At 24.3% G+C, this 17025-nt stretch overlaps 3 protein-coding genes across 3 annotated transcripts; all 3 read right to left on the reverse strand.

The window, feature by feature from the left end:
* Positions 1-3399: 3399 nt before the first annotated feature.
* LOC122851293 (sorbitol dehydrogenase-like) lies at positions 3400-6991 on the reverse strand. Its single transcript, XM_044150427.1, has 8 exons — positions 6666-6991; positions 6416-6449; positions 5813-5973; positions 5586-5749; positions 5197-5381; positions 4789-4967; positions 4602-4723; positions 3400-4525 (listed from the first exon to the last, which is right to left on the reverse strand). Exons 1-8 carry the CDS (start codon positions 6717-6719, stop codon positions 4372-4374), a joined length of 1053 nt encoding a protein of 350 aa, XP_044006362.1. The 5' UTR covers positions 6720-6991; the 3' UTR covers positions 3400-4371.
* Positions 6992-7209: 218 nt separating this feature from the next.
* On the reverse strand, positions 7210-9235 carry LOC122851292 (serine/threonine-protein kinase rio2). Its single transcript, XM_044150426.1, has 5 exons — positions 8991-9235; positions 8777-8918; positions 8319-8697; positions 7958-8242; positions 7210-7894 (listed from the first exon to the last, which is right to left on the reverse strand). Exons 1-5 carry the CDS (start codon positions 9054-9056, stop codon positions 7285-7287), a joined length of 1482 nt encoding a protein of 493 aa, XP_044006361.1. The 5' UTR covers positions 9057-9235; the 3' UTR covers positions 7210-7284.
* Positions 9236-10442: 1207 nt separating this feature from the next.
* LOC122851294 (GATA zinc finger domain-containing protein 14-like) lies at positions 10443-14546 on the reverse strand. The gene is made up of 3 exons (XM_044150428.1): positions 14336-14546; positions 10668-13597; positions 10443-10605 (listed from the first exon to the last, which is right to left on the reverse strand). The coding sequence occupies exons 2-3, from the start codon at positions 13524-13526 to the stop codon at positions 10474-10476; spliced, it is 2991 nt and encodes a 996-aa protein (XP_044006363.1). The 5' UTR covers positions 13527-13597; positions 14336-14546; the 3' UTR covers positions 10443-10473.
* Between the last annotated feature and the right edge of the window lie 2479 nt (positions 14547-17025).

Here is a 17025-nt window from a genome sequence, read left to right on the forward strand (position 1 = left end):
TTTTTCATTGTGATATTTCTTTTAATTATTTTTCAGTAAAGTGGCGAAAAAATTTATAATCCCAGTTTTTTTATTCAAAGCACTTTGACAATATTAAATGCAAACTAAAAAAGCTATGGATCCTTCAAGCAGCAAAGCACATTGACGTTGGTCAAAAAAGCAAAAAAAAAAAAAAAATGTAACGACAAAGCCATCACAATATACATCTAGTGTACATTCATGTCTAAAGCTCAAAGAACTACATCATTCGTTTGTGTGTCTCTCTCAATTTAGATTCAACAAAAAAAAATGAACAAAAAAAAATTGGAAAAAACCAGAAGACAAGAGATACAAATAGGAATTAAAAAAAGAAAAAAAAAACGAACTAACGAACGAAGAAGATAAATGAAACCAGTCAAATATCACACACGAGTTTTACACACGCACTTATCTACTTGTTCGATTTTTAAACCAGACTGTAATTAAAATGCTTGTATGCTTAGACGAGTTTCTATTAGAATTTTCAGATTAACCACGATCTACATAAAATTTAAAAAGGGAAAAACTAAATGAGATGTTTGTTGATAATTTATATATAGAATGACTAAAAAAATAATTGAACAAGTTTAAGTTAATCAATAAGTAAATCAGTATTGAAACTAGATCAAATCCATTTGCAGTAATTTTACTTAATCATGTACAAGTTTTTAAATAACAGATTATTAATTTAATAAACATGTGATGTTTAATGTAAACGACAATATTAACCCAGCTATATTTCCTGTGACATTTAACAATAAATAAAAATTTTCTATTAATAATATTGTATGAAAAATAAAAAACAAATTAACATTTGAGATAACTGATAAGAGTGAGAATATTCTGTAAAATGTTTAAAACTCTGTGATGAAAAGTAATCGTAAATTTCCGTTAATGTACATTTTTATTATAAACGCTCTTTGGATTATAGAGTGAATAAATTGAGTTAATGTATATTATAGTTATTTTTTAAAATACAAAATAACTGTATAATATAACTGCATATTGGAAAAATGAAAAATAATTTTCTTTCAATTTTAAATAACTAGCTGAAATATTTTACAACATGTTATTTTCAATAACGAGATAAAACATTGTGTTTATTTATTGTTAAACAATTATTATATTTTATTTTTTATTGTAATTGATTATATGAAATTTTTTCATCAATTTAATTGTGAAAAAGGTTTTTTGTTTTGCTAGAAAAATTGAAATATTTAGAATATATTTGAAAAATTATTTAGCTATAATAAAAATAATTTAAATTTAATTTCTAAGTTGATTTTAAAATTAATAATATATTCAAATGAAAAGTATATTATTCTTTCAACTTGAGTTCAAGTCAAATGTATTATATTCATATTGTCGAAATATAATATGAAAGACTTGTATGTTATCATTTTTGAGGTTTAAAAAAAAATAAATACAAGATGCATATAAAATAATATTGAAACCTCATACGTCCTGTCGCACGTGCGTCTGTTTTAAAATATATAAACGATTGCAGTCATAACCGCAAACTCGTATATCCTTTTAACCGGTAAAAAAAAATTATTTACAAACCAATAATACATATAATTAAATTATTAAAATATTTTTTAAATAACAGTAATTATTTAAATCAAATAAAATTAATTTTTCAAGTTAAAAATAACAAAAACTAATTAATTGACTAAATTAAATTCACAAGCAATTTAAAAAATAAAAATATCTAAATTACATTAAATAAATAATAAATTTTCTATTTTTCCTAAATATTAATAAAAAATTTTCCTTCAAAATAAAAAATAAAATTTTTCAATTAAAAATTATTTTCACTTTATACCTGTATTCAAAATAAATACACTTTATTTATTTTTAATTAAAAAATATAAAAAAAATTATCAACTAAATTTAAACCAAATAAACGAACTAAATTTTTTATTAATTAAAAAAAAAAAATATATGTAACGTAAATACATAAATTTGTCGAGCAATCAATCAACGCTCCAAGAATCATAGGGCTAAAAATTCAATATGAAAAAAAAAAAGGATATTTACAGTGACAAAGTTTGCTGGCACAAAATGTTAGGGTGGTAGTTGTATAAGCATAACATCTTCCACCCAGGTAATCAACGTACCCATGGGAAATGCAGCGATTATATTTACCCAAAAGCACCAAAGTTTCAAACTCTACGAAAATCATGATATATAGATTAATGTACGGTATGAATTTTCGACTTGTTTATCAAGCCACTTTAATTAATTACTATGTCTTCATACTAGCATACATACATGCATCATTGACCACTTTCAAAACTTTTTTTTCATTTTATTTATTTAATTTTCTCAATTCATTTTAATGTAGTAATAATAATTATTATTATAAATTTTTTAAAAATTAACTGTCAGGTTTATGACAAAGTTTTGATTAATTTTGACTGAAGAAAATTTATATTAACCTGTTGTTGATAATAATTAATCATAAAATAATTGTCAGTCATTGAATGTACTCAATTGAGTTTTATTTGACAAGCACTTGATAAAATATGCCACTATGTATGTAAAATTTAAAATACCTTGGTAACATTTGTAAATGTGGGTTGATAAAAAAAAAATATGAATTGAATGAATAAAAAAATGAAGAGTTGATGGCAAAACGAGGAGAGAGTTACATGGGTTTATATTATGTTGAACTGTTACTAGCCAGGACAGTCGATTTTATATTTTTTATTTTACTCTATTTCTAGTATGAATTTCTATGTAACTACTCGGTTGTTATATCGTCTACTATTTTAGCATTTTAACATGTAAATCAGAGGATTCATCAACACACAATTTTTATTGTCATCGTTGAAATTTAACATTACGATAATTCATTCTTTTACTTCTACATGGTATAATTTTAGAAAAATACTTTTTAAACTTTTTCGATTTTATCCCTTAACTCTTTTTTCCACCATTTAAATCATAAATTTTTTTTCGATCTATTTTTTAAATAATATTTTACTATTATTTTGTTGAATAAAATGAATTATTTTCGAGTTTCTTTGTTGTAGGGAAATATAGGTAAATGGTAAAAATAAAAAATAATAAATTGATGAATTTTCAATGACATTGATAAGGTGCAATGAGACTGCATGTGGAAAAAAAATATTTAAATAAAGCACTCGGTTATTGACACTGGATAGTACATACTCAGAGTAGAGCAAGTAAATATGTAAACCACTTGGTAATATATAGAAGGCTAATGGAAGAAGTCACGCGGTTCTATTGTCAGATAGACAATGATCATACAGAACCCTCTACCGTATGTCTCTACCCCTTGACCGCATTTTTTTTTTTTTTTTTATTCCATATTTTAATCAATTTTTTTATTATTGTTAAAATATTGAAATATCATTTTTTCATTTAAATAAAATATTTTATAATAAATAGATTAATTAAAGATTTTTTTAAAAATAAAAAAAAAAACTTGTAAATTATTAAATTTCTTTTTTTTTATAATAAATATTTAAATTAATTAATTATTATTATTTATAAATTTTTATAGTTTTATTTAAAAATAATAATTTTTATTTTAAAGAAAAATAAAAATATTTTTTTTTTAAACTATTGTTGTTGTTGTTATTTAATGTTTGGAGAAACAAAAAAAATACTCTTGAGATTTTAAAATACTGGACAAGTATATTTGAGTGGTTTTGGATATGAGAAGGCTAATAAAGACCAAAGTCATGCAGTGCTATTGTCAAAAGTCAATGGTAACAGATGGAAGCGATATCATAGAATATTTGTATTTTAAAAAATTCATAATACTTGTGGTTGATTGGAACACTCAATTCTCTAAATACACAAATCCATTGTACTTTGTACATTAACGTAGAATATTTTATTTTCATTATCATTATTTTATATGAATTTATAAAAATTAGTTAATGAAAATAGAAATGTAATTAAATTAATAAATTAACATTTCAATTTACAAATTAATAATTTTTATATTTTACCTTGTCGTGATTGTATTAAATTTTTATCAAATAGAAATAATTTTTTTTTACTACAACTGTTTAATTGGTTTTTCTATTTACTAACAGCAAGTTGATTAGAAATTATTTTATATTGTTTTAAAAACTTTTTCGATAGAGTAACATCAGTAGTAATACTGAGCATTTGTTTTATCAGTTGGTGATAAATTAACAACTGCTCTGAATTTTATTGAAAGAAAAATAAACAATGAAGTAATATAAATTATTTTATTCTATCAAAAATAGAATTTAAAAAAATAAACAACTCTTTATATAAATAATCAGATTAATTTAAATAATGATTAATTAATGTTCAACATGTCAATTAAAATTTTCAAATGAATTTCCATTATTCACAATGAATCATAACTTTGATTGCACCATTTGTAGTTGATTTTGCCATTTCAAATGCATCAACAGTATTTTGAATTTTAAAATTGTGTGTTATTAATGGTTTTACATTGACTTTACCAGAAGCAACAAGATCCAATGCATCAGGATAGCTGTAAACATGAAAAAACAATAAATTAAATATTAAAAAAATTAGTAATAAAAATGTTTATTAATTAATTTACTGACTCATTTGCATAACGAAATACACCTCTTATATCAACCTCACGTATGAGAGCATTAATTAGAGGTATTTTTACTTCAGGTGCTCCCATTCCTACCAAAACAGCAGTACCACCTGCCTTTGTTGCCTGAAAATAAATTATAAATATTATCTGTTACGTAAAAAAATTAAAAATATAATAAAAATACTGACAAGAATAGCAGTACGAATAGTTGATTGAGCACCAGAAGCATCAATTGTTTTATCAGGTTCTCCATTAAATAATCCATGTATACTTTCAACAATTTTTTCTTCAGTCGCATCACGTGGAACTAAAAATGTATCATCAGCACCAAGTTGTTTTGCAACATCTAATCTTGACTGAACGAGATCTGTAAATTGTTGTTTTTCATTAGAACATTGTGCTGGATCATCAAAACACAAACAAACAAACTATGACATAATGGAAATTAACAATAATTGTTTAAGATAATACTGATAATAAATAAACTATTTGTAGAATTTAACGATTAAATTACTGCGCAAATATCTAGCTTATGCAACTTGTTGATCAATAAATATTTTATTGATCATCATGAATTTTTTAATGCAACAACGTACCAGTTATCACAACCATACTAGCACCCATAGCTTTAGCAACAAGTAATGTAACAAGACCAATTGGTCCAGCTCCAAGGATCAAGACTTTTGATCCAATACCAACTCCTGCTCGTTTACAAGCATGTACACCAACTGAAAGTGGCTCTAAAAGTGCACCTTCTTCCATTGTAACATGATCTGGTAATCTATCAACAAAAAAAATATTTTATTTCTTTAATTTTGCATGTTTGTATATTTTTTATCGATCGAAATAAAAATATTCAGGTCATACAATGACTTGATTCAAGATAACATTTAGGTCACTAGATTATGACGCAAATGATAAGCTTGTACGAAGTGTTAAATATTGTGAAATCAATATAGAAATAATTTGAATATATACTACATACTTGAAACAAAAATCAGCAGCGTGTTTGTAAAAACGACGAAGACTTCCATGGATTGGTGGTGTTGCACAAAATACCATATCTTTGCATAAATTATAACGACCTTCTTTACAAAAATGACATGTTCTACATGATACACCAGGTTCAATAGCAACTCTATCACCTACCTATTCACAAAAATATAATTAATCATTAATTTTTAATAATAAATTATTGTTAGTTAATTATACCTTTAAATTTTTAACATTATTTCCAATCTTTGCAACAATACCAGCAGATTCATGACCAATTATCATTGGTTTTTCTACAATAAAATCACCAATTCTTCCATTTACTAAATAATGAACATCAGAGCCACAAATTCCAACACATGACATTGCCAAAAGAACCTCTGTAAATTAATAATAAATACAAATCAAATTTGCATCTTAAAAAAAATGTACAAAATTTAAATATCAAAAAATTATCATTTTAAAATAGAAAAAAAAAAAATTTTAAATTCAATTTTAATTAGTCATAAACAAGTAGTTATATACATATAAACATAAAATAATAAAAAAAAAAAAATTAGAATTACAAGTTTATCTAGTATCATACAAGGACACTGCATATAAATTTTTTTTCTATTACGTTTTATTTTTAAAAAAGAAGTATTATTTAAATTGAATAAAAATGCATAATACTTGTCACTTATTCAAGTGCATATATACTTGTTAGTGTGTTATTCTAGTAATAAAATAGTATAGTGCATTATTAGCATACTGTTGATATTGTTCAATCGATAATTGTATGTAAAAAAATTAAAAATATAAAATTATTCATGTAAAACATACCACCATCAGCTGGTTCCTCAATAGCTGTTTGTTCCTGTTAAAATAATTTAATTTAATTATTAAGTATTATTGACCATGTGCTTGTAAAATTGTTTTGTAATAATTGACCTTGTCACATGTACTAATCAAGGACAAACAAGTACTGAATAATTATTTCAAAATTAAAAAAGAAAAACTAAGTAATATAATAAAAATAAATAAATGATTTTTTATTAATAATGATAATTGTTTATTTATAATTTCAACTGACCAGTCTTATATCATTGATGCCATACAAAACAGCTGTTAAATTATCCTTTGCCATTGTAAAATTACTTGAAGAATTAATTTTAAATACAAAAAAAAAACTGGCGCTACTACTTGAAACTCAATGAGTTGAGTTGGAATGAACTACAGAAGCCTTGAAGTCAGTTGATATATACAACACACCGGGTTCAAGCCCTCCACTGCTTTGCACTTGCTGTCGTAATCGACAATAGCTATATCTTGAACTCTTCAATGATACACTGAATTGATACTAAAAAATTATTAAATAATTCATTTTTTTTTTTATATTTTTAAACTTCATCATGATCTTGAACAATTTATTAAATTGACAAAGCAAAAAAATGCAGTTATTTATAGTTTATAAAATATCTAAAAATATAAATTGAAAAATTAAATAATCTACTGTTATAGTTTATCAAATAACCGGAATTAAAATTATCATTATAAAATAGTTTTATCATTGGTTGAAAAAAAAAAAAGGTATGATAAATATAATAACAATATTAATTGTTGATTTAGATGATAATAATGATGAATAAAAAATAATAAAGTTAGATAATGTATATAATTATTTTATTAATAAATCATTATGATAATTATTTTTAACCCCAGATACCCTTGGAGTCTTTTATTTCATTACGATTAGCACGACGTACTCTAGTTCGTGCACTTGCTTCTCCTTTAACTCTTAATCTTCGAGAATTTTTTTCTTTTTTTTCTCTACGTGCAAGTGCTTGTTGTGTACGTTTTTTTATATCTTCTGGTGCAATTGTTGTAGCTGATGTTGCACTTCTGACACTTCTACCATCGTAATCTTGATAATATTCATTATTATGAAGTGACATGTCTGCTAATTCAGGAACAACATCATCATTAGAAGCTTCATCAGATGATTCAGTTGTTTCTGGATCAATTACATTATCTGTATCATTTGTTGATTCATCATTTAAACCTTCAGCTACAGATTTTTCAACTTCTTGACGTAGGTTATCAACTTCATCACTGTTAAACACTTGTTCCTCTGTATGTTCATCAGATGGTTGTGTATTTATATCGTCTTCTGTTTCTTCTTCTTCTTCTTCTTCTACATTTTCTTCATCATCATCTTCTTCTTCTTCCTCCTCATTCATTCCCATTTCTAATAAAAGATCCTTTTCCATTTGTCGTGTTAAACCACTTGCTCTTATTTCAACATCAACACAATCTTCACGTCTATAATAAATTAAAAATGGATTATTAAATTATTCAAATGAATTAATTGTATTATTAACTTACAATATATCTGTGAATTTTGGATACAATTCACTTTCATAGCCAAAACGTTTTTTGAAAAATTCACGAATACAATTAACATCACGTTCAAAGAAAAATTCAGCATTTTGATGTTTTGTTGATACCATTTGTGGAAAATCAATGATTATTGGTTTTCCATCATTTTTCATCATGATATTAAATTCATTAAAATCACCATGAATAACACCATGATTTGCAAGTCTTACAATTAATTCCATGAGCTCATCATAAAGTTCTTCAACATTGTCAACTTCATGAACACCATATCTAAAATAACATGATAAAATTATCAAATTTTATTATGTATATATTGTTTTTTTTTTAAATCAATAGTACTACTTACAATGGTCCACCTTCAATCAGCTCCATGATAATACAATGACGATTAAAATCAATTGGTTTTGGTACAGGAAAACCACGATCTTGCAATGCTTTCATATATGCAAATTCTCTTGTTGCTGATACTCTTGATAAATACAACCAAGACATTGATTTTCTACTTTTATGATAATCACGTTTTTCTTTAACATTTCTAAAACATGTTCTACCAAGACGATGAAGTTTTAAACATACTGGTTCACCCTCATCATTTGCAACAACATAAATATTTGATTCTTTACCAACACCAATTTGATTACCAAATGATGAAACAACACGTCGTGATGCAAGTGTTTTAAGTGCCAAATAATCATAGCCAGAATTTGTCAAACGATAACCATCATCTAGAATAATTAAATTAAATTAAATATAAACATAAATTAAATATTATAACACTCAATATATATTTGTAAAAATACTTGCAATGTTTTCCACGTTCATAACTTAGCAATTTATGTTTACAAAGTTCTCTCAACAATTTATGAACTCCACCATGACGTAAATCTGCAATTTGAGATGCTAATGTAGCAGGAACAAGTTCATGATTTTTCATTCCCATTTCAATCTGTTGATAATTAATAAAACATATGAATATTTATAATAATACTAATTAATAATAGAAAAATATAAAACTAACCGCTGTTAAAACACGAAAATCTTCTCGTGTGAGATATCTCAACATCGTGACATTTAGCTTCCCCATGTTTCCAATTTATACTTGATTTAATTAACAAAATTTAATTATTTATTATCAAACTTATCAACAATTTAATGCAGTCCAGGTCTATGCACATCTATGCAGGTTAATGGACAATGGTATTTGTTGGTATTGTTCACTGTTGTTCACTTCCACACATGGTCTACAAAAAATATAATAATAATAATGGCTTAGAAATTTGTGGCTTGTTTCCATCAAGCAACAATTCCAAGAAATACAAATTGCAAATGGCGGCTGATAGATCCGTTGAAAAACCACCTTAACATTTAATAAATAATAATAAAAAAAATATTATAAACAATAATTAATGACACAACAAAAAAACAATAGTACTAATAGTATTTTATTCAATTAAGATACAAAAATTTTTTTTCTGCAACAACATAATAATCTGGATGAATTATAATTTTTTTCGATTAAAAAATGATTAAAATGATGATGAATAATTTTTAATTAATTACTAATAAATGTATTACAATTTTTTCTAAATCTAATATTTTATTTAACATTAATTTTATGAATTAAATATCAAATTTTGTTAGTTTTTTTATAATGAGATTATGAAGAAAAAAAAAAATTATTATTGAAGAAATTTTTTAGAAGAAAAATGACAAAAAAAAAAAATGGAAACAATTATTTACATATCACAATAACACTACGACTGATAAACTTGACGTATAATAAAATAATAATTTGAATTTCACATTTGTGATTTAAATTTAACAAAATAAAAAACGTAAATTTAATAATGATATAATGAATTATTATTAAGGCACGTTTAAATATAAATTTGATTAAATTTAATGATTTATTTTTATATAAAAAAAAGGTGCAAATGTTTAATTGTTTTTTTTTATCATATCAATTAATTAATGACAATAATTATGAATAATTTTAGCTTAAAGTCATTTGTAAAATAATTGTCTTGATAATTATATTTCGATTATTAAACAATGACAAACGGTTCAATGATAATTACTACCGTCAGCTTGAATCATTTTAACAAGTGAAATATTGTAAAAAAAATAATATAAATCAATATTTCCACATGATAATAATTGCAAGTTATTGTTGATTAATTTGATGATAATATGCCTTAATATCTAATTTTATTAATTAATATTATAAAGCAACTAATGTCCAATAGAAAATAAAAACCACAACCACCTAAATTTGATGATTAGTCATTAAACGATATAATCATTTTATAATAAGATAATTAATATTAAAAAAAAATTATTATCATGTTGTACTTGACAACAACATCTTGAGTATGCCAACAACAGTCATGTGACTCAACACTATTTATAAAATTTTCTGTTATTGTGTTTTTCATTTGTTTTTTTTTAATATAAAAAATTAACAATTAAAAAGAAAAGAAAAAAAACCATTTTATTATTATTCAAGTTGTATCATTTTTAATCATTTTAACATTACGTCTTCGTGGTGTTATTTGTTGCTCAGAATCAGAGCCAAATATTGATCCATCATCTGATTTATTACCACTGCTGCATCGACGTTTTGAACAAGTTATCTAGAAAACAAATAAAATTTATTAATTATAATCGAAAAATTTAAATTTTTAAATTTATTTACCTTTTCAGTAAGATCATTTATGTTTGTATGATCATCATCACCTTCCAGAGGTAAACAATCATTATTATCTAAATCATTAATTTTTTTATCTGTTTCATCAAATATTGAACCATCATCTGATAAATCTGGATCAAATATAATTGATTCTTGTTTTTTTTTATCACGCATTTTTTTGTGTGAACGTTTTATTGATGTTGTTTGTAATAAACGTAGATATGTTTTTGTTTCCAATGTATTTGGTGGTGTTTTTGTTGGTGAATTTGTATCAGTTAATATTGTTGAATAACTTGTTGATGCTTTTGGACTATTACTATTATTACTTTGATTTTCATCATCACATTTATCTGCACTATCTGATGATGATTGATTATCAATATTTGTACGCCATGTTTTTGTTTTATTTTCTTTCATTGGACTATCAACAATATTTTTAACGTCAATAAATTTTTTTAATAAATATGACGTACGTTTTGTTGACTTTGTCCATTTATCTTTTTTATGTGATTTTTTAATTGAACTTAGACAAGTTATATGTGGATGTAATGCTTGATTTTCTGGTGTTAAACGACCATTAACATCATCAATTTGTTCATCATTATCTTCTTCATTATCATTTACATCATCTGTATTTATTTTTTTTGATTTAATTGGTGTTTTAAAATTATTATTATTATCATCATCTATTTCTTGTGATAATTTTGGTGTTTCACATCTTCCAATTTCAATATTTTCATCAGCCAACAATTTCGAATCATCAATTGTTGATGATGATGATGTTGTTGATATTACTTTCAATGGTTTTTTTTTTTTAATTGGAGTAAATATTTTAAATTCATCGTTATTCAATTCATTTTCAATTTTCCAACAGCCACTACTACTTGATATTTGTAAATTATCATCACTCGATGGATTTTTTCGTTTATTTGGTGATGTACAAAGTGGCTTTGGTTCGTTATTATCATCAAGCAATGATGTACCTAAATTATTCAGCTGCCAGTTGTTATTATCAGTTGTTTTTGAAGTACTTGCTTCATCAATTTGTTGTGTAGAATTACTGTCATCATCAACTTTTGTGTTTGATAAATTAATTTGACGTTGTTGTGAAAAACCAGCTACACGATGTTTATCTTTTTTATGTGATTTTTTAACTGAATTAAATTTATCAAGTAATAAACGACTTGAATTCATATTTTCTGGTGTACCAGAACGATTTTTATCATCATCTGTTATATTATTATTATCAATTGTTATTATTTTATTATCATTTTCATCATCAAGACCTTTTTCTAATGTTCGTGGTTTAAATAATGATTTTTTATTTAAATCTTTTACTTTTTTATGAGATTTTTTTATTGAATCAGTCATTATACGACGTAAATAATCAATTTTATTTTCTGGTGTTGTTGTACTATTACCTGTTGATGATGTTGTTGATGTTGTTGTTTTATTTGTATCAATTTTATTTATAATTTCTTCATTTGTTGATTGATGTTCTTGAATTATAATTTGTGGAATTTTATCAATTTTATTATCATTAACATCATTGTCATTTAATTTTTCAGCTGAATAATCAAATAATGAACCAGTTTCAGATAAATCATCATCATCTGAATCAATACTACATGATTTATTTTTATTTTGTCTATTTTTTTTATGTGATTTTTTAATTGACTCAATTGTATGATTAAATGTATTTTTAATATTTTTTGTTTCTGGTGTTATTGATATATTTTTTTCTTCTTCTTTTTCATCATTATCAGTATTCATTTTAAATGATTTTTCAATATTACTTTTTTCTAATTTTAATAGACGACCAGTAACACGTTCTTTTCTGTGACTTTTTTTAATAGCACTCATACTTTCTGGTACAACACAAATTGTATTTTTAGGTGTTTCAGGTGATTCTTCATCTTCCTCTCCTTCTTTTTCTATAAACTCCACCTCTTTTTTGTCTTTCACTATTTCATCACTACTATTTTTACCTTTCATTTTTTTATTATCATCATCATCATCATCATCGTCATCACTATAATTATTAAACAAATTTCTCGGTGTACTAACAGCAGCATTTTCAGTAATTTTATTTTTAAAATTAATAAATTTTGGTGTTAAATTATTAACTTGTACAATATTATCAATTTTTTCACGTAATTCTGTTCTTAAACCTGGTGATAAAACACTAAAATCTGGTGATTTACCATTTGATGATGGTGATGAATAACTCAATGATTTTTTAGCTTTTCTATTGTTATTATTTGATGATGGTGTTTTATTTTGATTTTCATCAATTGATCCATTAGATAAATTCATTGGACTTGCATCTGATGTTTCACTTGAACTGTCATATTGTAATGTTTTAATAACACTTGGTGAATCAAGTGTTAAATTTGACATATTACGTTTACTTTTGTTATTTATATTTGTCGATAATCTTTTTGGACTTGGTGTTTTATCAAAATTTAATGTTTTATTAATTTTTTTAGCACTGTTGTTGGTAATTTTATTAATATCAATATTTAATGATTTTAACATTTTAGCTGAACGACTTAAATTTGTTGTATTTGTTGAATTATTTGTTGATTGACGATGTGTTCTTTTACCAATATCAAAATTTAATGATCTATTTGTTTTATTTTTAATGTCTGATTTACGTCGTGGCACTGATTTACTAATACCACCTGGTGAACTGTATCTGCCACGTGAAATAAAACTTGGTTCAGATGGTGGTGTAAATTTAAGAATATATTTTTGTCCTGGACTTGCATCTGCACGACAAATACTAAAATCTTCTTCACTTCTTGGATTCATTATTGGCTCGTTTAAATCCGATAGACCAAACAAAACTTTCAATTCAACCATAAAAAAAACCTTTTTTTTAACACTTGATTTTTGTGGTGTTTAAATATATATTTTCTATCAACTGCAGCAATCTGTTTGGAACATAAATAATAATCATTATAACTTGGTGTATTATTGAATTAAGAAATAGGCATATATATTTTTTAAAATATTAGGGTCAAGTTAGGAAAACCCTACGATAAAAATAGAAAAAAAAAAAAAAAAAAAACAATTCCTCCACGTCTAAAGATGCTGCACCGCCCCCTTCTTCATTTCTCTTTTTTTTTTTTTCTATATTTTTATTTAGCCCGTATGAAAGTCTAGCGAGGCAAGATATAAAAGAAAAAAAAATTTATTATTCATCAAACTGTTAATAATAATGCAAAGCGTCCCAAATATATTTTTAAATTACATTAACATATTACGACCTAGATATGAAATATTTGATTTAAAAAAATAAGCTGTGTCAACTTTGAGGAAAAAAAAAAATTAAATAAAAAACATATCGCGAGTGTTCAACAAGTGGTCTCAAAAAAAGTAGCTTTGATTGCAGGTTGCCAGCGCATTTTTTTTATTTCATCACAAAATATCCTGACGATTTTTTTTGTCAAAATAGAAAAAAAAAAAAAAACAAACAAATGGATAAACAAACAACAATAGTATTGTCAATAAAATTTATGAAAATTTAGTATTTATTTATTAATAACGGTGAATGAAATTAAATGGATTTTGTTTATATTTTTAATTTAAAATTAACAGGAAAAAACAAAAAGGTTATCTTGGCAGAAGACAGAATAAAACAAGTATTTTTTTTTTTTTTTATGACTCACTCTGCGTTGATTTTTTGAGACAAGAATAAATAAACTATCCAGTTGTAATTGTTGTATTTAATTATTGCTGATTTAGCGATGAAAATATAGTTGAATTTTTTAGTTTTAACATTTTATTTACATGTTAAAATTTATATTATTTTTACGATAAAACATTTTTAATTACTACAGGCACACACGCGTCGGTCTCGCTCACTTACACACGCGTATTAATTTTTACTACACGTTACATATATACTTGATACTATGTTTTAAGTATGTGTATACGAAAAAAAGAGACACGCTAGTTTACTCAATGGTGGACTAAGAGAGATGGAGCTATATTTTTGCCACGAGGAATATGTTTTTTTTTTCCATTTTTTTCTTGTTTGAATTGTCGGTAATAATGAATGCTTGCTTGCCGATGGTAAGTTAAGTTGATTTCATACTGCAGATGGCAGATAGATCGTGAAATTTAAATTTAAAAATATTTCGCGATAAATTATTTGCGATGTATTTCGTTTTAATATTGATGATAATCCAGTTGATTGAAAAACAATTTTAATAAATATTTTTGTGATTGGTTAAGTAGATTTATATATTTTTTTATTAATTAAATAATTTATTGTAAAAAGAAATTGTTTATAATAAATAATAAATGAATTATATTTTTTTTAGAATAGAAATTGAAAGAATAATTCAATTATATTTTGTTATTAATTATTGTGGACATACTGTTTGTCGTGTAGACAAATTCTTTATCAAAAATATAATTTTTTATGATGAAAAAAATCTAAATAAAACAACACAACGGTCAACCGATAAGTAGTCATCATGATGACACAAAAAATTAATATTGAAAAACATTTTTAAAAATTTATTATCAAAAAAAAAAATAATTAAAAAAAAAATATATGAACAAAAGAACATGTTGTTTGTCACGTAGGCCAATAATTAATTAACAATATTATTTTAATAAATAAAATAAATGATAAGGTGACCAAAGTCCACAATTATATATGAAAAAAAATTATTTATTTCAAATAAATCAATCAAGAGCTATTCAAATTTCATTTTTATTTCTTTTTCCGAGAATTAAAATTTTTTTTTTATTTCTATTTATCATTTCAGATAACAAAATAGAAACAAAAAAATAAATGTTATTATCTACTGAATAATTATGTATGCTCGTAGTTAATTTATATATATATGGAAAAACCAGAAATTTTGTAATTAGCTTATCGTTAAAAATCTATCGACGTGGCTTTTTTTTCAATAGTTAATATCACCACATTTTGTAGAAAAAAAAATCAGTACTTGGTTGACCACCGACCAGTTTATACTTGAAAATATAATATTGAATCTAATAATTGTTTCTAAAATTATTTTTTAACATTTGCCTATTTAAAGTGATTGTCTTTAAAAACCCAAAGAGTTTTTAATTGGTATCAAAATGAAGATATGTAAGTATAATTAATAAAATTTTAATTTCTATTTATTAATAAATAATGAATATTAATTAATAATTATATATTTCAAAGACAACTAATTATTTCAAGCAATTTTTGAAAATATTAATTACATTGTTTATTTTAAATAAATATTTCAGCAATTATATCACTCGCTATTTTTGCATTATGCCTTGAACTGCCTGTCTGCACAAATGCAAGAAATTTGCGACCAGCTCTGCCAGAAAATTATTTATTAGTTTTAACGAGACACCAATTTTTCGCTGTACAAGATCCTGGATATAATGTTAAATCAACAATGATTGGACTTGAAGATTATCCAGAATTTACAGAAGCTAGTCATTTTCATGAAGACATGACTTTTCGTTGTGGAAATAATAACCTGTATCTTTTGAAAAAAGCAAAAGACAAAATTGGCGGTAAATAAACTTTAAATTTTTTTCTTTTTTACCACAATGTGACAAACTATTTATTGTAAATATTTTTCAGTTTGGTATAACCCACTTGATGTATACAATTTTGATAATAAAAATAAATTAAAAAGAATTGATAAAAACAAAGATCTGTTTGATGGTGCAGTATCACTTACATTTGATTGGACAACAAAACTTTTGTATTGGACAGAGCGTAGTAAATTTGAATATTCAATAAGAGTAACAGATGAGTCATTTGAAGATATAAATTACGTTATTCATCCTCAAGATGAGATTTATATTGGAGCAGTTAAAGTTTATCCAAAGCGACAGTGAGTTAAAGAAAAAAATTAATTAATTAACAGTTGTTTAAAAGATTTATAAATTATAAATTACTGTATGCAAAAAAAAAATATATATATGATCAATGAATAAGTGAATCAGCTGGATAGATTTTTAATTATTTATTTTAATTTTTAGAGAGTTATTTTTCATATCTGGTGATCAAATTTGGTATACTTCTACTTCACCAAATAGTGTTGCAAGTGAGCTGTATTCGGCTGAACAATATACTGGATATGTATATGAAATTGCAATTGATTATGCAACTGATAAATTGTACTGGTTTGGATATGTCAACTCACATTATATATTGCGTAAGTATTTATTAATTATATCAATATTTCGTATGAAAAAAAAAAAGAATTTCCATCAATTTTTATTTCTTTTAGATTCTGCAAATATTGCAAGTTCTGCTCGACCATTCAATCAGAATGACATTGGTAACATTATAAGTATTGCAAGAGTTGATGATACTGCTGCTAATTTA

This window comes from Aphidius gifuensis, linkage group LG3 (assembly GCF_014905175.1).
Source record: "Aphidius gifuensis isolate YNYX2018 linkage group LG3, ASM1490517v1, whole genome shotgun sequence".
In the NCBI taxonomy this organism is placed as follows: Eukaryota; Metazoa; Arthropoda; class Insecta; order Hymenoptera; family Braconidae; genus Aphidius; species Aphidius gifuensis.